This window comes from Amblyomma maculatum, chromosome 2 (genome assembly GCF_055883805.1).
Source record: "Amblyomma maculatum isolate TAMU_Amacu chromosome 2, ASM5588380v1, whole genome shotgun sequence".
In the NCBI taxonomy this organism is placed as follows: domain Eukaryota; kingdom Metazoa; phylum Arthropoda; class Arachnida; order Ixodida; family Ixodidae; genus Amblyomma; species Amblyomma maculatum.
The window spans coordinates 224,666,831-224,689,824 of record NC_139345.1 but is presented as its reverse complement, the minus strand read 5'-3'; the positions used below and the strand labels follow the sequence as shown (position 1 = coordinate 224,689,824).

The 22,994-nt window shown below is 47.4% G+C and overlaps 1 protein-coding gene across 5 annotated transcripts in view; it reads left to right on the top strand.

Annotated features, from left to right (window-relative positions):
* The first annotated feature begins 756 nt into the window (after positions 1-756).
* Positions 757-22,994, top strand: part of LOC146201395 (FUN14 domain-containing protein 1-like) — a 68,126-nt gene continuing 45,888 nt past the window's right edge. Inside the window, exons 1-3 of one of the 5 annotated variants that reach the window (XM_084595817.1) lie at positions 757-976; positions 8,807-8,826; positions 20,410-20,430. In XM_084595817.1, the coding sequence (XP_084451943.1) occupies positions 8,817-8,826; positions 20,410-20,430 (31 nt within the window). In that variant the 5' untranslated portion in view covers positions 757-976; positions 8,807-8,816. The remainder of the gene's footprint in view (positions 977-8,806; positions 8,827-20,409; positions 20,431-22,994) is intronic. The other 4 variants (XM_084595814.1, XM_084595816.1, XM_084595818.1 and 1 more) reach the window with 4 other exon arrangements.

Genomic DNA, 22,994 nt, shown 5'->3' with positions numbered 1-22,994 from the left:
ACACAGGTGCTGTCTGTAGCGCCTGTGTACACTCTGCGCTACACACTGCCATGGAGCACCGTTACCGACTCGCCCAGGTTTGCATCCTTGTGAATATAAGTGCATGCTCTAAAAATGTTTCTCGCCAACAAAAGCAGTTGCCGTTTACCTTCCGTCATTTCTATCGATGCTTCGTTCCCATTGTACAGAATGCGTACTTACGTAGCATCAGATGGCGCAGTAATACGTACGCTCCTTGTTCTAGCGGTAGCCCCGTTTGCCAAAAAAGAAAGTCTTCTCTGTGCACCACCGCTTTCTCTTTGGCATTTTTCTCTGCAGTTTAGTTAGAGGCACTGGGGAAACAACAATCGGGAACCGCGCTCCACCACTGGCGACACAGTAAAAAAAAGAAGGGATACAGGCGAGCACAGAACGCGCGCACAAAACGAGGAAAAAAAAAAACCGATGCAATCGTCGCCGAGCAGGTAGAAGTGCGGAACGACTCGCATGAGCAAACACCTACTCCGTAAATAAACTACTGCACCTTCGTGAAAGCAAAAGAGGCGCAGAAGCAGGTTTAACACGCACGCACAACACCAACAGATTGCCGTATTCTGAAGAGAGAAAACTGCGTCGTCTGCTCAGGTGGCACCCTCTTGACAAGCAGCGCTCTCTGCCGCTAACGATTGGCTTTCATTGCAAACAGCGCCATCCTCGCCCATAGGGAAGCGCGGGCGCTCGTCACACTAGCCAGTATTAGGCACTATACTCTATCTGCACTTTTTGAAACGAACGGCGTCGTGCAGAGGGCGCCATGTTGCATCGCCGAAACGAATGGCGAAGTGCAGGCTGCAGCACCACATGAAGTGGTGAATCGAACGGATGGTTCATCGTTCGTCGTGCATAGTCGTGCGTTGCTGCTGCTTGGCTGCTGTATGCTCGACAGTCGTCTCGCCAGTTACGCTGTTTCGCGCTGAGTGATTTTTCTGCAAGCTAGGTAAGCCCCGGAGCTGCAATGCTTTCACGCGTGGCTCTGTGCAAGTTTTTGTCCTTTCGGGGCGAATGCGGGACAATGATGGGCTCTTTGGTCGTGGGCATTCGGCCAGATGCCGAACGTAGAGCTTCGTGATCAGCGGATCGTCGGTGAAAGTCATGGTTTCCCTCGGAGCCACCTCTGTGCACCTTGGCTTAGCAAGAGGCGTTCTCGTTGGCTGCGTTCCTCGGAACGAAGTGTGTTTTTGTACTGAGTCGAATGTGGGAGGGGCAGTTTGTACGAAGCTAGAAGGCGTCCGGTGGCTTCAAAGAGTAGCACGTTATTAAGATTAATTGTACAGTCTGTTATCAAAATATGCATTTGCATACGGCTTGTGCCAAACCATGGCGGTTTGCTACCGAACACGTAGCCGCAGCAGTTTACAGCAGTTTACATTAGGTAGCGAAATACTGGAAGTAGTAGGCGAATATGTCTACTTAGGACAGGTAGTAACCGCAGATCCAGACCATGAAAAGGAAATAACAAGAAGAATAAGATTGGGATGGAGCGCATTTGGCAAGCACTCGCAGATTGACTAGCAGCTTACCGGTATCGCTCAAGAGGAAAGTATACAACAGTTGCGTCTTGCCTGTACTCCCCTATGGGGCTGAAACGTGGAGGCTAACCAAGAGAGTTCTACTTAAGTTGAGGACAACCCAGAGGGCTATGGAACGAAAAATGGTAGGGGTAACATTAAGAGATAGGAAGCGTGCAGATTGGGTCAGAGAAATTGTTGTGTTCGGAGTTTAGCGGTGGGGCAGTTGCGCGTTCCTGCCGCGGTGTGGTGCGAGTGTGCTCCAGACGAGTAACCAGGCGTGGGAGACTGGCGTCAAACATATCAGCGGTGCAGTGGAATGCGGTGCGGTGGAAGTTAAATAAAATGTTGTGAACCCGACGTAACATTGGCGACGAGGATGGGATTCTGGGTCGACGTCGTTTCTGCTGCGGCTAAGGGAAGTTGACATCGCGGACGCCCACCTGTGCAGCATGGCCGCCACCGCCAGCGAGGGCTACATTGAAGTTTTCGACTTGTCCCGCCCCGAGGACTGGGAAGATTATGCACAGCGTTTCGAGTTCTTCCTGGATGCGCAAGGTATAACAGACGGCGGAAAAAAGCGGTCCACGTTCCTTAGTCGTTGCGGCTCCGCCACTTTTCAGTTGGTGAAAGCGCTCGTCGCGCCGGCCCAGCTCGGAGATACCCCGTTCGAAACAATACTCGCCGTGCTCAGGGAGCACCTGGCCCCGAGGCCGCCGGAGCTCGCAAGGCGATACGAGTTCCACCGACGCGACCAGGCACAGGGAGAGCCGGTGGCCGCCTACCTTGCTGCCCTTCGAACCACGGCGCAGCATTGTAATTTCACCACCCTGGACATCGCGCTTCGAGACCGTTTTGTTTTCGGGTTGCGGAACGACAAGGTAAAGCGACAACTTTTGGCCAAGAAAGAAGTGACCCTCGCTAGTGCTGTGGAGGAGGCAACCGCTGCCGAGGCCATCGACCGGGAAGCTAACCGCGGCGTCCGTCCAGGTCTAACCACGCCGCGCATCGAGCCAGTACATCAGGGAACGAGCTCGGACGTCGATAATGAGCAAGACGCCACCGAAGATGTCTTGCGTCTACGGAACATTCCTGCCCAGCGGACGGACCCAGAAGGAACAGGGGGCGTCACCTGTGCTGGTTGCGGCGGCCCCCACGAACGTCGTCTGTGCCGTTTCAGGAACGCCCAGTGTAGGGGCTGCGGAAAAATTGGTCACATATTGAGGGTCTGCCGTTCGCGGAAGCCAAGGAACTACCGCCAGAACTCCGAGACTGACAGCAGGACGCCTCGCGCGAATATTTCCTACTGCGACGACCAAACTGCGACCGCTATACACGATGTGCCTGCACCCGCCCTGAAGAAGGTACATGTGGTGGTCGAAATTGAAGGTAATCCATGCCGAATGGAGGTGGATTCGGGGTCAACTTTTTCACTCGTATCTGAAGCCACAGCCAGGCGGATTTTCCCGAGCGGCCGTTTGCCATTGCTGAAACCACTGGATATCATGATGAAGGATTACCAGGCCAATCGCATAGCCGTGCATGGGTATGGCACGTTCAGAGTGAAGTTTAAGGATTTCGATGGCCTGTTACGTCTTATCATTGTCAAGGGTGAGCGTCCAAGTCTGCTTGGACTGGACTGGTTCCCAGCATTGGGTATCAACATTACAGGAGTGCAGCATATCAACCAGCCATTCCACTTGAGTGCTGACATATTCCAGGAGTTCAGTTCAGTGTTTGATGGAGCACTGGGGTGTTACAAAGGGCCACCTGTGCAGTTTGCACTCAATGCCAAGGTTGAGCCAATCCGACTGAGGGCACGCAGAGTACCTTTTGCACTTCGTCCAAAAATCGATGCAGAGCTGGACAAGCTCATTCAGCAAGGGGTCCTGGAGCCAGTTGATCATGCAAGATGGGAAACACCTATCGTCACTCCTTTGAAGGCTAATGGGGACATCCGTATCTGTGCAGACTACAAGTGCACAATAAACAAAGCATTGCAGCAACATGCATATCCAGTACCAGTGGTGAGCCATGTGCTGTCGTCCCTCTCCGGTGCAACTGTGTTTGCTAAACTCGATTTGGCTCAGGCTTACCAGCAACTGCCAGTGACCAAGGAAGCGGCGGAAGTGCAGACTATCGTAACTCACCGGGGAGCTTTCCGTGTCCACAGACTTCAATTTGGGGTCAGCACCGCACCCGGCATTTTCCAGAGTCTCATGGAAAACCTTCTACGGGGAGTGCCTGGGGTTGTTGCTTACTTTGATGATGTCATTGTTGCTGGAACCTCGGAAGAAGAGCTGCTCAGTCGTCTTCGTGAAGTTCTCAGAAGGTTCCAAGATGTGGGGCTTAAGGTCAAGAAAGAGAAATGCCAGCTTGGGGTGGCTGAAGTAGATTTTTTGGGGTTTAGAGTCGACGCCGAGGGAATTCATCCAACGCCGGAGAAGACTCAAGCGATTGTGAAGGCACCACGTCCGGCAGGCAAGACAGAGCTACAGGCATTCCTGGGGCTCCTCAACTTTTATCATGCATTTCTGCCCCATAAGGCAACTGTCGCAGAACCACTGCATCGGCTCTTGAACAAAAATGCGCCCTGGGTCTGGGGTCACACACAGCAGAGAGCGTTTGATAATGTGAAGCACCTCCTGTCATCCAACCAGGTCTTGGTGCATTTTGATGAGAACAAACCACTCATTCTGGCTTGTGATGCCTCACCATATGGAATAGGGGCTGTGCTAAGTCACAAAATGCCAGATGGCAGAGAAGCACCAATTGCATTCTACTCAAGGACGCTGTCTACTACTGAGCGGAATTATGCTCAGATTGATAAAGAGGCACTTGCAGTAGTTGCAGGCGTAAAAAAGTTCCACGACTATGTATATGGCCGGCCGTTTCAGATCCACACGGACCACAAGCCACTTCTGGGATTGTTTGCACCAGACCGCCAGACGCCGCAGATGTTGTCCCCTCGGATGCTGCGCTGGTCCATTTTTCTGAATGGGTACCAATACTCTCTCCTTCACCAGCCTGGAAAACAGCTGGGCCACGCGGACGGCCTCAGCAGAATTCCCCTGACAAACCAGCAACCCGAGGATCCGTCCCCAGCTGAGATCATTATGCTCTTGGACGCTCTTCCAGAACCCCCACTCCATGCGGCTCACATTGCCACGTATTCTGCCAAGGACCGTATAATATCCCGTGTACTCAACTGGGCATGGAAGGGGTGGCCACCAAAGCACAGCATTAGTTCTGAGTTCACACCATTCGTGGTCAGGCAAAATGAACTATCGGCCCACAAGGGCTGTTTACTGTGGGGTGACCGTGTAGTTATTCCGCAGAAGTTACATTCCAGGATTCTTGAAGCCTTGCATGCCGGGCACCCAGGAATTGTTCGGATGAAGGCACTTGCCCGCAGTTATGTATGGTGGCCGGGAATCGATGCGGCTATTGAGGAATGGGTGCGACGATGCTCTCCATGTCAGGAGACACGGCCAGAGATGCCCAGAGCACCAGTCCATCCATGGGAGACGACGCGGACACCATGGTCCCGCCTACACATTGACTTTGCAGGGCCGTTCCAAGGACAGACGTTCTTGATCGTGGTGGACTCGTATTCAAAGTGGCTGGAGGTCACTCCAGTTTCATCGATGACATCACTCACTGTGATCAACGCTCTGCGGAAGCTGTTTGCAACACATGGCCTTCCAGCCACTATCGTGTCTGACAACGGGCCTCAGTTTACGTCTGCCGAGTTTCGGGGGTTTCTCGATGCCAACCTAATTCGTCAGGTGACTTCTGCACCCTTTCACCCGTCCACAAATGGTCAAGCTGAAAGGATGGTGCGAACCACTAAAGAAGCACTGTCCCGCATTATTCAGGGGAATTGGTCACGGCGGCTAGCAGATTTCATGTTACAGCAACATGTAACCCCGCACACAGGCACAGGGCGATCACCAGCCGAACTTTTGATGGGCCGCCGGCTGTTAACCATGCTGGACCGGTTGCATCCGGACAGGGCCCCAGACAGGTCTTCCCAGCATACAGGAACGCTGCCGATGCCACGTTCATTCCAACCTGAAGACCCGGTGTTTGCACGCAACTATGGCCAGGGGCCTCCATGGGTCTCTGCTGTGGTAGCCCGAGCCACAGGCCCAATCTCCTACGAAGTTACGCTGCCAGATGGCGGAGTGTTGCGCCGGCATGTGGACCAGCTCCGTCGACGGGCCGCTACCCCTTGCATAGGTGAAGGACCAGTACCCACAGAACAGCAGCCAGAAGTCTGCCCCTCACAAGGGGGGCCACCGGTAGAAGCTTGTCCTATGCAGGGAACACCACCCGAAGTAGTGAGCAGCGAGCCACCTGAAGACCAAGCAGTGGAGGAGCAGCCAACAGCTGAACCTTCCTCTGACGATACTGTCACACCACAAACAGTACCAATGGCTATGCCTCTACCACTGTCTTCAGGGGAGAAAAGTGACCCTGCTGAGCCACCAACCCTACGTCGCTCACTTCGAGCTCGGAAGGCTCCGTCCCATCTGCGGGACTTTGTGCTGGCTCTGGCCGACTGTTGAGTCCGAACTAAGGGTGGAGGAGTGTTGTGTTCGGAGTTTAGCGGTGGGGCAGTTGCGCGTTCCTGCCGCGGTGTGGTGCGAGTGTGCTCCAGACGAGTAACCAGGCGTGGGAGACTGGCGTCAAACATATCAGCGGTGCAGTGGAATGCGGTGTGTGTTTTTCTTGAGTGTTGTCACGGCTGGGGCCGGACGAAGTTAAATAAAATGTTGTGAACCCGACGTAACAGAAATAACTCAAGTTACCGACATTCTAGTAGAAATTAAGAAGAAGAAATGGACATGGGCAGGACATGTAGTGCGAAGAGAGGATAACCGATGGTCGCTGAGGGTAACAAACTGGATTCCAAGGGAGGGAAAGCGTAGCAGGGGGCGGCAGAAAGTTAGGTGGGCGGATGAGATTAAGAAGTTCGCAGGGGTCAAGTGGATGCAGCTAGCACAGAACCGGGTTAAGTGGAGAAATATGGGAGAGGCCTTCGCCCTGCAGTGGGTATAATCAGGCTGATGATGATGATGATGACGTAGCCGCCATCTCTTCACCTCGCGAAGCATTGTGCCATATGTGACCTCAGCCGTTTTGATGTGTCATCATCGCTGGTTGTCTCCTGCTTTTTCAGCGACTGTTTTTGATGACGATTTGCACACGCAAAAAGACATACAGAGGAAGGAAACTAAAAAGGCGGAAAGAGCCTGTGTCTGACATTTTTGCGTGCGCAAGTCAGCCTTGCACCAGTTAGCCGAACAAAAAGTTCTTTTCAGCGGCATCCAGAAGCTCTGGCTGAAGGGATTATTCCATGATGTGTCAGGCCTTGCACAAGGTGTGACGAGTCAGCAGATATACAAGATCATTGCTCTAGCTTAGCTTCTAGGCCACCACTGCACAGCTCTGGTAGGTCTCGATGCTGACGTGCAGCAAAGGTAATCTGTGTGGCACTAAGAGTGTCATCTAGTTGTTTATGCCCATACAAGAGCAGTGGAATGTGTACAGCTTTTAGCACTGCTGCAGCCATCCCTGAAATGGCAATAATAGGGCTTTACTTGCCTTTTAATCATTCCGCCAAATGTTTAACAGTTTCGTCGCATAATGTTGTTCAGGATGTTTGGGCAAGTTGCTCTTCAATGCTGGACGCAAATCTGGCCCCCTTGTGCGGCAGTGGGCTGCCCAGTGGAGACAGTCGTACCTGCTGGCACACAAGTTTCAGAGGGAACAGATTCCTATGTGCTATGAATAGCAGGGTTTCTTTTGGCACAGCTTTTGACGCAACAAAGTTTTACTCGGCAGGATGAAGATGTGTGCATACCCATCTGGTTTTAACCTGAGAGCCAGGCTTAGCCAACTTTCTGCACAAGTTCAGCCTGCACTCCTTGAAATGGTCAAGAAAGCACTGCTTCCTTAGAATCAGCCTTCTTTAGGTTCTGTTTGAAAACAGCTTCAATAAGCATGGAAGTAGGCTGTGCGCATGCATCTGAGTGTTCTTTTAACAAAACTTCTGTTTGGGCTAGATGGTGCATAGCTTATTTTGAAATGAATTCAAGCGCACAAGAACACGCACACGTCCTCTGTGTTTCCTCTCGTGTGTGTGTTCTTGAGTGTTAAAATAATCTGAGTGTTCATTTCAAGATTCCATAATGGGTGAGTGAGAAATGTCAAAGCTCTTGGGAAGGCCCACAGACACAAGTGCAGACATTGCGTGTGTGCAGTGAGGTTTCAAGAAGTTCATGGCAAGGTTTATTTTATTCTGTCTCGTCAAGACTAGATGGAGACAAGCGAGGTGCTTATTCTGTTACACAGCATGACAAATAACATTCTGAAGCTAGTGTCAAAATGCATTGTGTCTGCTGCTCTTCCCATGTCCCTGCAGTTAAAATATTAAAAGGACAGTTTTTAGTAAGGTGGCAGTTTGGTCTTGTTACTAACACATGTTAAGCAAAAATAGCGCAGGGACGGGACGAGAAAAGGCACACGCCTTGTCCTAGTCCTGTCCCTCCAACTATTTTGGCTGGCAATTTTTAGCTACAGTAACTGGTGCATGCATGATATGGCAAAGACCTACAATATCAAGTTCGAGCAGAAATTCTGGTGCGAAATTGTAGACCATCCCGTAAAATGTCTGAGCCATCAAAATATACTTTGACATACATTGTATGTTGTGGGCTTGTTTTTTACAGAGAAAGTAGCGTGGATTTCAAATTTGTCGCCAATGGCTGTACTGTGCCCTTTCTCATTCTTGGATGGAAATGGGTTTTCCTCATCAGCGGATGAATCTACTGAATAGTTTGCTTTGGATCAGCTCGCTTTGCTATGCTGTCATTTTTACTGAGGTGAACATTGCGGGAGAAGGAAAAGGAGAGTGAGGAGGTGTTGTATACTGGCGCCTGTGGCTTGACAAAATGTGGTCTGGTTCGATTTTTATGCAATCCAGTGACACTGCTGGTGACTCTCCTACTGCGAAAAAATTCTAAATGGGAAATCAGTTCTTCATGGTCACTTCCACAGGAACTCACCTCCTGTTTTGTAGCGCAGAACAGAAACCAGACATACGGTCCAGGCCAAGAGTGTTCTTTTAAAAGTGTCACCTGATGGGGCTTCAATTGTGACACCAGTCATGGGTAGCCACCCAAATTTAGTCACAGCGCATTTTATGTGCAAAGCGCATCACTTTTCTAACGGCATCTCTCCTTTCTTTGCAGAGGACCAAGGATGAAACCAGGTAAGCTAGTTGGGTTCTCTTGTGGGGCATCTGTGAGCTGAAACAGCCAGCAACTTTACCGCTTAACTCATTACAAAAATGTTTTACTTGTGGTTTGTTCATTTAGCTGCAAGTGTTGTTATTGGCACTTTGTGACCCAGTTGCTGTTTCATCAAGCTGATACTCATTTATCAGTGGGTCGTTATGCAAAGCAAAAAACTATTGGCTTTTGGTATTGTGAAAGATAAAGGTGTATGGGTGTGTCATTCAAGATAGCATGCGACACAGACAACCGCTGAGCTTGAGGTGCAAAGCAACAGTCGCGCTTATTTTTGCACTTGCACTTTTATATCAGCAACCCGGCTGGCTGGCTTGCACAGCACGGTTGCCAGTCTTTAGGATCCTGGTTGCCAGTTCTTTTACATAGGGCACAAATCTGTCAGAACCAAAAAAATACTCAGCTTATCCTATTGTTGGTCACAGCGGCAATATTTTGTTACGGGGAAGATTCACAGTCCGACAGCTGTCCGCACAACTGAGGCTGATCACAGCACAGATCTCAGCACTCGTCTGCGTCATCTTCTTCTGGGAGTCTGTCGCACTTCTTTATCCTCAGTACGACCAGCGAATACCGCTCAATAACACTACCCCCTGCGGGAAAAGCACAGTCCCGGTGCGTTCTACGTTAGTGAAACAGAACATGCATAATAGGGCTTCAGACGGGACACATGCACCATTTCGGAGGATGGCTTTCTGGACGAAGATTTTGTGAGGCACAGATTCAGCTTCATATGTGACATCGGTCACGGGGCGCAAAACTCTGTAAGGGTCTGTGTAACGGGGCAAAAGTTTTTCGCGCAACCCCACACGAAGACACGGGAGCCACAGCAAGACGAGAGATCCAGGAGTGTAGTGGACATCACGGTGGCGACTGATGTACCGGAATTTTTAAGAGTCTTGGGATGGCAGAGAGCCTGGCACGAGCTATCCGGCGGGCATCATGAGCGCGTGCAACGGCATCACTGGTGGCGTCTGTCGCGGGTAGTGAGGCGTCGAAGGGCAGTAACGGTTGTTGGCCAACAGATAAAATGGAGAGTATCCAGCGGTAGAATGGACAGATGAATTATAGGCGAATGTCACAAAGGGTAGATGAACATCCCAATCCCGGTGGTCGTCAGACACATACATGGACGGCATGTCTGTGAGGGTATGGTTTAGACGTTCCGTGAGGCCGTTGGTCTGGGGGTGATAGGCGGTGGTGAATTTGTGGACTGATAATTCGTCAACCACTAGCAACAGGAAGCAGCGGCCATGGTCAGTTAGTAGTTCACAAGGGGCACCATGATGTAGACTCGCGTTTTCTAGAAGGAAGTCAGCTACGTCTGTGGCGCAGCTGGTCGGGACGGCTCGGGTAATAGCGTAACGCGTAGTATAATCGGTGGCGACGGCGATCATTTGCTCCCTGAGGTGGAAACTGGGAAGGGCCCAAGAAGTGCCTACACAGGAAAACAGGTCAGTGGGTATGGAGATTGGCTGCAAATGGCTTGAAGGCAAAATTGTGGGCTTCTTCCTACGCTGACACAATTCACATGCGGCAATGTACTGCTGGACAGAGCGGTAAAGCCCCGGCCAGTAGAAATGTCTGTGCAGGCTGTCATGGAATATCGTGGAACTGGTCAAAGATGGTGGAATGCAGATGTTGAGGAACAACGAGCAAAAGGTCTGCACCGTCTGGCCGTGTATTGCGTCGGTATAGGCTGTTCTCGTGGAGTACACATAAGGCGAAAGATGGATTAGGGCGGTTGGAGGTCAGACGGAGGATAAGGGAATGGAGAAAAGGATTTAAGTGTTGTTCATTGGCAATGTTAGAAAAGGCCGAGACATGTGTCATCGTCAGAGTCTGTAGGGCTTGGGGAGTCTACGGGATGACGGGACAAGCAGTCTGCATCTTGGTGAAGCCGGCCAGACTTGTACACGACGGAAAATGTATATTCTTGTAATCGAAGCGCCCAGCACCCCAAACGGCCTGTAGGAACTTTGAGGGAGGAAAGCCAACACAAGGCATGATGGTCTGTAAAAGGGCGGCAAACAAGGGTGGAATTTTGTAATAGCCCAAACAAGCGCCAGGCATTCTCGCTTTGTGATAAAATAATTTTGTTTGGACATAGATAGGAGGCTGCTGGCATACGCAATCACCCTTGTGCGGCTGTGTTGTCGCTGGGCGAGTATAGCTCCAATGCCATGGCCACTTGCGTCGGTGCGGAGTTCAGTATTGGCGGTTAGGTTGAAATGGGCCAAGACGGGTGGAGTAGTGAGAGCAGCAATAAGTTTCGAGAAAGCTGCAACTTGTTCAGGCCCCCAAGAGAATGAAACGTCTTTCTTGAGGAGATGGGTGAGAGGACGAGCAAGGGCTGTGAAATTCGGGACAAATCGTCGGAAATAAGAACATAGGCCAATAAAGCTTCGTACATCGCTGGATGAACATGGAGTGAGAAAATTTCTGATGGCACGAATCTTCAGGGTCAGGCTGAACACTGGCAGCATTAACCAAGTGACCAAGGACTTTGTCGGTGACCAAAACTGCACATTTTATAGTTTAGTTGAAGTCCGGTGCGGCGAAAAAGTGCTAGGATTGTAGAAAGACGAAGGAGATGGCTTTCAAATGTAGAAGAAAAAGCTATTACGTCAAGAGAACACAAACAAGTGGTCCACTTGAAGCCTCAGAGCAAAGAGTCCATCATGCGTTTGAAGGTTGCTGGGGCTTTGCAAAGGCCAAAAGGCATGACTTTGAATTGATAGAGGCCGTCAGGGGTGATGAACGCTGTTTTTTTACGGTCTCTCTCGTTGACAGAGATCTGCCATTAGCCGGAACCAAGGTCAATGGACGAAAAATAGCTGGCTCTGTGCAAAGTATCAAGCGCGTCGTCTATACATGGAAGAGGATAGACATCTTTTTTGGTTATCTTATTCAAATGACTGTAGTCAACGCAGAATCTCCAACTGTTATCTTTCTTTTTGACCAACACAACAGGGCACGCCCAAGGGTTACTGGAAGGCTCAATTATGTCATTCACCAACATTTTCTCAACCTCTGTTTGGATGAAGCGTCGCTTGATAAGCGAAACACGATAGGGCCGCCTGTGAATAGGACTGGCGTCACCTGCGTCAATGCGGTGGCTGACTACTGTGGTTTGACCCAGTGGGCGAGTACCGAAGTCGCAAAGGTCACTATAGGGGAGCAAAAGCTTTTTTAACTCTGCGGCGAATTCAGGCTGCAGACCAGCTGCAATCATGCTGTTATCAGGATCAGGGTGCGATGTAAACGACGAGGGAGGGGTTGCAGGGGCGGCATTTGGATTATGTGTAGTCAGAGTTGAAATGGCACAATCGGTCATCGGGGACAGTGCAGCTAGTGAAATTCCCTCGGGCAGAACTTGAGTTGACAAGCTGAAGTTAAGGACCGGGAGAGTGGTACGGTTCTGGGAGATATGCACAATTAGATGAGGAAGGGTGACGTGCCGCTGCAGGATGACATCAGTAATGAGGCACGCGATATAGTTGCCGTCTGGGACGGGTGGGAATGGCGACATAGGGACGTAAACGGCAGCTTCAGGAGGAAGGCGGCAGAACTATGCTGCTCGAAGGCGGGGTCTTCAGAGCAGAGTGGAAGATCCAAGCGAAGTAGGCCGGTAGAGCAGTTAACGAGGGCAGAGTGGGCTGTTAAAAGTCAGTGCCAAGGATAACGTCGTGGGGGCATTCGTGTAGGACGGTGAACAACACTAGGGCATGACGACCACCAGTGGTAACCCGCGCCGTGCACGTGTCAACCACGGCAACAGGGCTGCCATTGGCAACACGAACTATGGGCAAGACGGCTGGAGTAAGGACTTCTTAGAGGTGACAGCAAAATGAGGAGCTGAGAACGGACAGTTTGACACCGGTATCATTGAGAGCAGAAACGGGAACACCATCCACAAGGACGTCGATACAATTATTTTGTTGGGCAAGGGTCAGCAGAGGTTTTTCAGTCTGGGTCGCAAATGCAGCGTCACCTCCGGGAGCTGCATTGGTTAGTTTTCCAGTAAGTGGTCAGAATAGGACAGTGGCAAACTGCGCCGAGGAAGAGATCGCGAGCGTCATGTTTGCGGGGATGGTAAACGGTTGGCAGCACGAACAGGGCCACCGGGGTCAACACTAGTCTTGGTCGGGGCGAGGTGAGGAATAGCGAGGGGCATAGTCTCTGAGGTGGTCGACGTAGGTGAATTGACGAGATGATGTGTACCAACGGCTACGGCAGTGACGGGAAATGTGGCCAACGTGTGAACAAGTAAAGCAGATGGGGCGATTGTCATGGGTACGCCATTTATTTGGATTGCGATGCCGATATCGGGGCACTGGAAGGGCAGGTCCGAAATCCACGGTGTCGGTGGCACAGGTAGAAGGGAGACCCATATTCGCAACCTCTTGGCGAACAACAGCCTGAATGAGTGCTATTGTAGCCAAGGTGTTGTCGGGGGTATGCGATAGTGAGGCTGTGGGAATCATTGCCTCAAGCTCTTGGCGGACGATGCGGGTCAAAGTACTTTCATTAGCAGGCAGTCGAGGAGTTGGAAGATCGACACAGGAGGAGCCGGCAGTCGTGTTCGGTAGCCGGTCGAAACGCACCTCTGTTTCGCTTGCTCGAAACGTCTGCACACTTATAGCATAGAGTCCACGGTGAACAATCCCTGCACAACAGGAGGTTAAAGGCATAGTTGGCAATGTGGCCGACTATCCTCCTCAGGCATGGCGCGGTTGACTTTGCGGCACAGGGATAGGACGTCCTGTATATAAGTGATATGAGACTCTGCAGACGTCTGGGCGTGAGAAGCGAGCGCTTTTTTGGCGGCGAGGTGACAGCCAATAGGCTTTCGGAATAGGTCGTAGAGCTTCTGCTTACTGATATCCCAAGATGTGAGGTCATCTTCATGGGTTTCAAACCACACTTGCGGGGTCCCAGTCAAGTAAAAGATGATATTTGCGAGCATAAGTGTGGGATCCCACCTGTCGTGCTTGCTGACGCGTTCGTATAGGGCCAGCCAGTCGTCTACATCAACGTCGTCGGTCCCACAGAAGATTCCGGGGTCATGAGGATGGGCCATGACGACAGTAGGTGCGGCGACCGTAGATGTAGCGACGTCAATAGTCATAGTGGTGGTACCGATGTGTCGGCTGCTGCGGAGATCCAGCTTGTGATAGAGGTCGAAGGATTCACCTCCACCAAGAGATGTTATGGGGAAGATTCACAGTCCGTTAACTGTCCGCACTACTGAGGATGATCACAGCACAGATCTCAGCACTCGTCTGCGTCGTCTTCTTCTGGGAGTCTGTCGCACTTCTTTATCCTCGGCACGACCAGCGAATACCGCTCAGTAACAGTAATACAACTGTGCCCCTAATTTGCCCACCAATTTTCTCAACTTAATAAAAAGCTTGTGGAAACTTCCAAGATTGTGCGAATCCGAACTGGATGTGTCAGCACGGCATCGATTACTGTATCTTGTTGAATTTGTAGAATGAACAGCTGGTGTTGGCATGAGATGAATGTTTTCTATGATGATGTTACTGTTCACCCAAGCACATAAACAACGTCAATTCATACTTTTCAGCACCTATAGGTGGTGCTATTGTATCGCTGCCATGCATCATATTAACAGAAGGGTGGGAGCAGAGATCGGTGGCGCCTGGCCGGCCGGGCTGTAGCTATTTTAGGGGGGTCCACGAGGGCTCAGTGCACAGGGGTAGTTAGAAGTGAAGCAGATGAAAGCGTAATAACGGAGGCTGAGCCCCAAAAAATGGCAAGGAGGAGGTCAAGAAAGTTGAGTACAAAAAAGAGATTTAACACTAGGATCAACTACATAAACATGCAAGGCGGTAGAAAAAGAGCAAAATGCCTAGAGATAGAACAGCAGTTGAAGAATGACAAAATAGATGTGTACACTCTATGCGAGACCCATGCAAGACTCATCTCAGGGATCTAGAAGATCCACCGTTTATAAAAGGCTACGTCTGGGAAGGGTGCAACAGTACGAGAGCGGAAAAAAAGGGGGCAGGAATAGGTATGTTGATACACAAAGGAACAAATTGGCAAAGAATGAAATTATCTTAGAAAGAACATATCTGGGTATCAGAAACAATTGCCGACATAAGGACATGGCTAGGGGTAGTTTATTTAGGAACAGGACATTAATGCAGGCAGGAAAACAAGGATCTCGTTGGATGTCTCAGTGACGATATAAGCCAGTTTGGAGACTGGACCGATATTATTCCACCGTGGGACATGAACGGCCAGATCGACGATCTGGATGGATACACAGATTGTAACTGACCAGGCAGATGACCTGGTCAGTGAAAGCGACACGTGAGACATTGTACTCGTGCTCACGTGTCGCTATCACTGGCCACGTGGTGAAACACTGCAGGCACTGCAAAGACAATGAAGATGACGATGATACCAACGTCTGTGCGCCAAACTCTAAGGAATGTACAGTGTTAGGAAAGAACCGTGACTCGTTAACAAGGGAGATAATAGAAGCTCACTTAATAGGAAGGCTCTCGGAAGAATGCATCAGTGCTTCATCTGTCACGTTGTCAGAAAAAGAAAGAGGGTACCTTGACTGCGAATATTGACAAGTGCCTGCTCACTGATTATGTTGTATTCAATCGCATGTAATTCGCATGGTGATAACTGCCTGGTATACTAGTTGTCATTCATGCATGTAAGTGTGGATTGTATTCTTTCTGGCCGCCAGGGAGGTATTTACACCTGCTCGCATCCAATAAAACTTTATTTGTCAGTCAGCGCTGTGTGGTGTCCCTCCTTCATCTCTGTCCTGTCGTTTGCGCTGTAGTTATGGATCATCAAAAATACCAGCTCGCCCAACAAATGGTTTTGTCTAGGGTTTAGAAACACCAGTGGCCGGGTGAATGAACCTGCGGTGGAAGCTAGCAAAAAACGATTGGAAGATTGGTGGCTTAAAAGCAGAAAAGTAGCATAATGTTAGTAATGTAGAAACAAAAATTCAATAAATAGAATGATGGTATAGCTAACTAATCTAAAACAATAATTAAGATATAGGGGGAAAAAATGAGCATGATAGCAACTGCTACCACCCCGTTTCAAAGTGGACGCTCCTGTATTCATTCCATCCACCCGTGGCGAGCGTAGGGGTGATGGAGGTTTCACAGAAGCACGCACATACATGCAGCTCCCTGCCCAGTTGTGCATCGTGAGACGATTTTTGGCAAATGAAACGCGGAGGTGTGTTGTGGAGGGTGAGGCAACATTTAATGCCTGCCATGTGATAGGCTGCAGCATCAAACTATGACCGATCTTTGCATCGAGTCGCTGTGCATACAAACAAGTGTCTTGAAGGAGATGTGCCGCAAAAGAAATGCCATAAAGGCAAGCAACTGTGACATAGTTTTTTTTTATTTCAGTACTGTGACTCTCGTTGCATACCCCGTCTGGGTGCAGTGCATACGCTTGAAATGCGGCAGGTCTAAACAAACAAGCACAATACAGCGGTTTACTGATTTACCGCTATCGCATGTGAAAGTTTTAAACATGTTTTTCAATGGTCATACATGCGCTTTGAAGACAGGGTCGAACAAGAAACATGTTTGTAGTGACTATCAGTGACGTCGGGGTTCTATCCTGATGCTAACACTTCACCACACATATTCTTTTTCCACAACACATTTATTTTCACGGAGCACTCGGAGCAGCGGTACAGAGCAATACATAAGCAAAAAATACACTGACCCAGTCCCAGTCACATTCCCGCGTTTCCCCGCCTGAGGGTGCCTTTTTCCCTTCGCTGAAGAGGGAAGAAAGGTCTCCCCCGGCTGCGCGGTCCTCATAGCGACCCGCCGCGACTCCTGCATAGAGGGCGGAGAATCGCAACTTCCTTCTGTCTTAAATGCAATTTTTTTTTTTTTTTTGTTCTGCACCAAGGAAGAGGAAAGGAATAACCTACTACTAAATTTCGCTCCCTTCAGATTGTGCCGTTAGTTTTTGCAATTAAGCTGCACATCGGCAGTGCCACTTTTCCAGAGGCAACCAGTCCTTTTCGGTTATAAGTTTGAAGCGAGTAGTGGGGGTTGTCTTAAATGTATGTTTTTTTTTTTGTTCTGGACCAAGGAAGAGGAAGGGAATAACCTACTACAAAATTTCGCTCCCTTCAGAGTGTGCCGTTGGTTTTCGCAATTAAGCTGCACATCGGCAGCGCCACACTTACAGAGGCAACCAGTCCTTCTCGGTCATAAGTTTGAAGTGAGTAGTGGGGGAGTGCTAAAAGTTACGGCCACTTCAATAAGGCCCTTGTTCAAGGCATAGGCACCATGCAGATCAGATGATTCTGAGGCATTTATGAATTGTCCACGATTTTTAAATTTTGGCGTAATATTGTAACAGGGAGAAATATATTTACAACTTGAAGTTTTAATGAATTTTTTTCACCTTCCACATACGTGCGCGCCACTTCGTCCAAATCGTTCTCCGCCCATAACATATTGCATCTAATCATTTTTTGTCTCGACGTTGCAAATTAGTTGTGATAGACACAGCAGTGAATGATTCGGAATCAGTTTTGTATGCTTAGAGTTCCTGATGCACTGCAGCATTGGGCAGCACGCAGACGTTTTTCGCAATCACCTTCACCATAAGGTGGATTACACAGAAGGACGATAAAGCTCAGTGGGCAAGCAACATATTCCAAATAATTTTTAATGAAATTGAAAAATTGTGAAGGGCATGGAGCCTCATTAAAACAGTGGGTGCATTTGTTACCTCGCTTTGCCACTGAAGCGCCAGTTTCATGCTTTCCACTGATCGTATCTCTCATAGCAGTTCTTGATGCGGCAGCAGCTGTTTCCTGCGCCGGTGAAGCGGGCGCTCAAAGCTCCCTGATAATGCTCTCATCTCGCTTCCTTCACCCGCGGTGCAAACAAAGGGTAGAATGGTGAAGCTCCAGTACACATCGAACTCTGTCGGTCCAAAGACTTTAAAATCAAGCTTTCACTGCGCTGCCTCTTAAAACGAACGTCCAGGGTGAGCATGCCCTGGCACTCATGGCCGCTCCTATGATCATATCTCAAAATTAACGTTCTCAGTTCCGTCGCCATTTTTTCTGTACTGTTGGGCATTCTTTAAGAACCTGAAATCCAATCCTGCTTGCATTTTCTAGACTTAGCGGGTAAGACGTCTGATCTACAATTCCAAATTCTTGTGTACGGGTCTTATCGGACTGGCCGTAATTACTAGTGCATCAATATTCATCATCATCCTCAGCCTAACTATACCCACTGCAGGGCGAAGGCCTCTCCCATTATCCTCCAATTAACCCGGTCCTGAGTATATGTATCAATGTTATGCAGTATGTTTTTAATAATATTGAAAGCTGACATGAAGGTGAATACCTAGACAAAGTTAAAAAAAAAAACAAAAAATAGATTTAAAAAAAAATTGTCCTCAGAAAGCTTCATTGTTATGGTGAAGGTGATTGCAAAAAACGTCTGCATGTTGCCCGATGCTGCAGCACATCAAGAACTCTGTGCAATACAAAACTGATTCTGAATCATTCACTGCTGTATGTGTCATACCTGATTTGCAACGTCGAGCCCAAAAACGGCTAGATGCAATATTGTTACAGGTCTATAACGATGAGGATGAAGTGGCGCGCTCGTTTGTGGAAGATTAAGAAAAAGAAGTGCGTCGAACAGGGGGTCTTCATTGCCTAGCTCCTTGGCTGTGCCTCGATTTATATATGTTTAATCCTCTTTTGTAAATATATTCCTCCGTGTTGCAATATTATGCCAAAATTAAAAAATCGTGGTCGATTCACAAATGCCGTAGAATCTTCAGATCTATATGATGCACTACGCATTGCACAAGGGCCTTATTGAAGTGGCCATAATTACTAGTGCTACAAAATTATGCAACAGGTCTTTAATGAGTTTGAAAGCTGAGGTAGAGGAGAATAGATGGACAAAGTTTAAAGATATCATAAATGTTTTTTTTTAATTGTCCTTAGAAGTTTTCATTGTTCGCTGACTTTTTAAATTTAGCGCGATCATGTCTCTCTATTGAAAATTGTATAAATTTAAGGTTTAGCTGTTTGATAGATAACTATTCTGAGAACATAGTGTGGAATTGTTGCTCTGCCGTAAGCCTTTTTTTAAAATAAAGCCCTGCAAAGTAGGTAGAATTCCATTTCCTGGGCAAATTTTGAGCAATTTTATAAAAACATCTGCACTACCCAGAAAAGTGAAGATTAAGTGAATATGAATAAAAGATGCATATATTTAGTGAGACAATTTTCAGCTACCTAACGTTATCATATGTTGTGTAATTCATAACCAAAGTTGGCCAAAACAGCAGAGAAGATAAGCGTGGCACTCCACCTCTTCATCGTTGTTAATTCTCTGCCCCCCCTGAAAGAATTTTGGCAGCAAGACCAATAAAGGCTTTACAAAAGTTAGCGCCATCTAGTGAAAGACACAGAAACTGTGCGCGGCGGCCATGTTTTGTTCAGTCCGCCCGTGCCTCCCATCGAGTACGCTGTCAACGTGCGCCTTTATAGAACCCGTGCATGCACCGAAAGGTGCATTGGAATGCTCACAAGCGCTTGTTTCATTTTTTAACATCACAGTAGTCGCTGTTAGCTCCAAGCTCTATTCGGAATGATGCCAGCATGTTGTTGCGTGCCTTTCTGCAGCCAGCGTACCGTCATAGACGCGCAAGGAATCAAGGTATACGCGTGTATGCGACCGTTAGTTTGCAGTCCTAATTGGCTTTACAAGGGTCACTTGCATCATGTAAAGCATTACTGCAAGTCCCTCTGACTGGGAGCTAGCTCACAGAATGTGCTATCACCTAAAACAGCAAGGTTCCTATCATGCAGAGAGAAATTATTATTTCAGGAATACAAAAAGATCCGTAACAAGTTAGGTAACGATATAAAGAAAGCACGTATCCACTACTATGCCAATAAATTTGCTGACATTTATTATGATCCTCAAAAGACATGGCGCATTGTAAAAAGCTTGCTTGGCAAACACCATACAGTTTTACCTGCTGAATTAAAAATTGATAACCAAATGTACGGTGGTGTGGCTCTCAGTAATGTGTTCAATAGACATTTTTTAACTTTTGGATCTTTTACTACTTCTGGTTCTTACGATTTCGATAAGTATATTCAGTGCAACCTGACCAAGTCCATGTTTCTTTATCCAGTCACAGAAACTGGAATTGTCGACCTAGTTAATGACCTTAAAAATAACAGTTCATGTGGTTTCGATGGTATTATGGCAGCACCAATCAAAGCGGTTTCTGATATTCTATCTGAAGTGTGATGCCACTTAACTAATCAGGTGTTATCTACAGGAATATTTCCAGATAAAATGAAAATTGCTAAAGTCATAGTTCTACACAAAGGGGGTGCCGTCGATTGTATCAGTAACTATCGCCCAATATCAGTCCTCCCACTGTTTTCCAAGATAGTAGAAAAAGTAATTAATCTAAGGCTAATAAGCACTTGACTGAAAATGCCTTGCTCTCTGCAGCCCAGTATGGTTTCCAGAGAGGTAAGTCAACTGAATCTGCTCTATTATTCATTAAAGATAAGATAGCACATAATATAGACATGCAGTTGTGTACTATAGGAATTTTTTTGGATGTCAACAAAGCTTTCGACTCAATTAAGCATGAAATACTTTTTGAAAAACTGCCACACTACGGAATGAGAGGCGTCGCACTTCAACTGCTCCAAAGCTGCTTGTCAAACCGTTCTCAGTTTGTCGTTATAAATGATTTTGCCTTGGATCCTGAATTCATAAAATATGTTTGTTCCTCAAGGTTCCATCCTAGGCCCTCTATTATTTCTTTTATATATAAATGATATAATTGCTATCCCTGGAACTTCCAATATCTTGCTCTATGCCGATGACACGAGCGCCTTTTTTCCTCGCCAAGCTTACCCTCTCTAGTGTCTGCAGCTAACAAATGGCTTGAAGATCTGTCGAGTTGGCTTTGTGCAAACCAGCTGATGTTAAATGTTAATAAAACAAAATATATAATTTTTTCCGCTGTCAATAAACCAATAAATAAAAATATCACACTTTCTTTCCAATCTGTCTCCTTAGAACGTGTTTCAGTGCATAAGTATTTAGGTGTTCTATTTCACGAAAATCTCCACTGGTCTTATCATGTAGACTTTGTATCCAGCAAAACAGCCCGGTACATAGGCATACTGAATAAATTTCGCCCGTTTCTGCCAATTCACTTGAGGAAGCAACTATATTTTTCCACTGTCCAGTCTCGTGTTCAGTACTGCCTGTTGGTATGGGAGTGGGTACAAAAACCAACATGGAAAAGATTTATATTTTGCAAAAGAAAGGCCTTCGGTTTATTCACAACCTGTCTAGATATGATTCTGCGTCTGCATACTTTAAACTAAGTAATATATTAAGTATTACAGCCCTCTATAAACAACGACTATCCGAATTTATATACCGACAATACAAAACTGACAGTAATGCAGTTTTTAACTACGTTTATCAACACAGATCCACATTACGTCCTTAGAAATGTGAACTTTATAAAACCTCGCATAAGGACCGGGTATGGTATGCAGTTAATTCACTGGCAAATCCCTAACCTCTTGAACTGCTATCCTGACATATTTTATCTACTTGAAGAATCATCCTCCTTGTTAACATTCAAAAAAAAAAACTTAAGATGTACTTTTTGGAACATACGTGATTATTTGTTTCCTATTTCCGTTGTGTAATACCAATTACTGTTGGCACTGTTACCTTGATGTATGTTAAAGATTGAATTTTATGTGTTTTGCCCCTGGTTTGTGTTTGTATTACATTCTCACATATGACTGACTATTTTGTGCTGCTCTGTGCCTGCTGCGTTGTGTTGCACATGTCAATTGTGGTGCCGAAGGCCCAGTCAGGTGACTTGTACGTCACCTTTAGCCTCGGTCCCACAGCAAAAATTGCATTTTTGCTACAAACTGCTATAAATAAATAAATAGAATGTGCTATCACCTAAAACAGCAAGGTTGTTTTGCGCTCTATGGAGCCTTGTGAACTTGAAGGATAAGCTTATGCTGCGATGGGGGACACGGGAGAAGGAGCAATGCATGTATAATGAACGCTATTGTGCAAATACGTTCTTTGAAACATTTTGTACGTAGGTTGCATTTACCATTGTGTATTGGATTTAAGACACGGGCATGATTACCGAAACTACTTTTCACAGTCGTATGAAATGGTAGTGCTTGGTGCAGAGAACAATACGGTTGTCTAGTGCGCCCGAGGTGCGTGTTTCACGCTGCAAAAGCAAGCGGCTGCCAAACCCGCGGCGTCTAGAAAAGCAGGAAAAGATGACATCCCACTAGTGTGTTGTAACATGCTCACGTGCAGCCCGTTTCGACCGGTCTACGTCCAGAGTGCGCAGCTCAGGTTTTATACCTGCCAGCGCGGCCGATAAAATAACGGAGCGTGCGCTTCACTTTTGTGTGTTTTTTCGGGTCACCCGATGGTTCGCTAATTCACAGCTACCTGAAATTTACTGGAATTTTTAAATGTGTCGATTTCTTGTTTATTCCCTCTGTCAGAAAGTAAACATTTGAAGCCGTAATCTCATATGAAACCGCTGACATTGGAAGCTTCAAAGAACTCAGAGGAGGAGGAACTCGGATGAAATGAAAAGAAATTTGAAAAGTCAACTCACGTCACTGCGAAGTGTTTGTGCTTTGTGCAACTAGCTGTGTTCATAAAATCAGATTTATATCATATCGTTATAGAAAAATTAGGGGGTCACTTAAGCTCCGCCGTTAAAGGTATAACGCGATAGTGTCTCTCTCATACTCACACACACGATGTTTTCTTTCTTCACGTGTTATATTTTTGTTCTTTTATTTATTTATTTTATTTACCAAATACTGCAGGTCCTAACTGGGCCCTAGCAGGAGGGTCGAAAAGAATACAATGCAGTGAAATATGAATTCATCAAAAGTAACATACTACACACAAGTGTAGTATGTTATATGTTATGTGCGTTATATTTCTGTTATATATGTTATGTTATATTTCTATCATTTCTTTATTTATTTTTATTTTATTTGACATTTTAT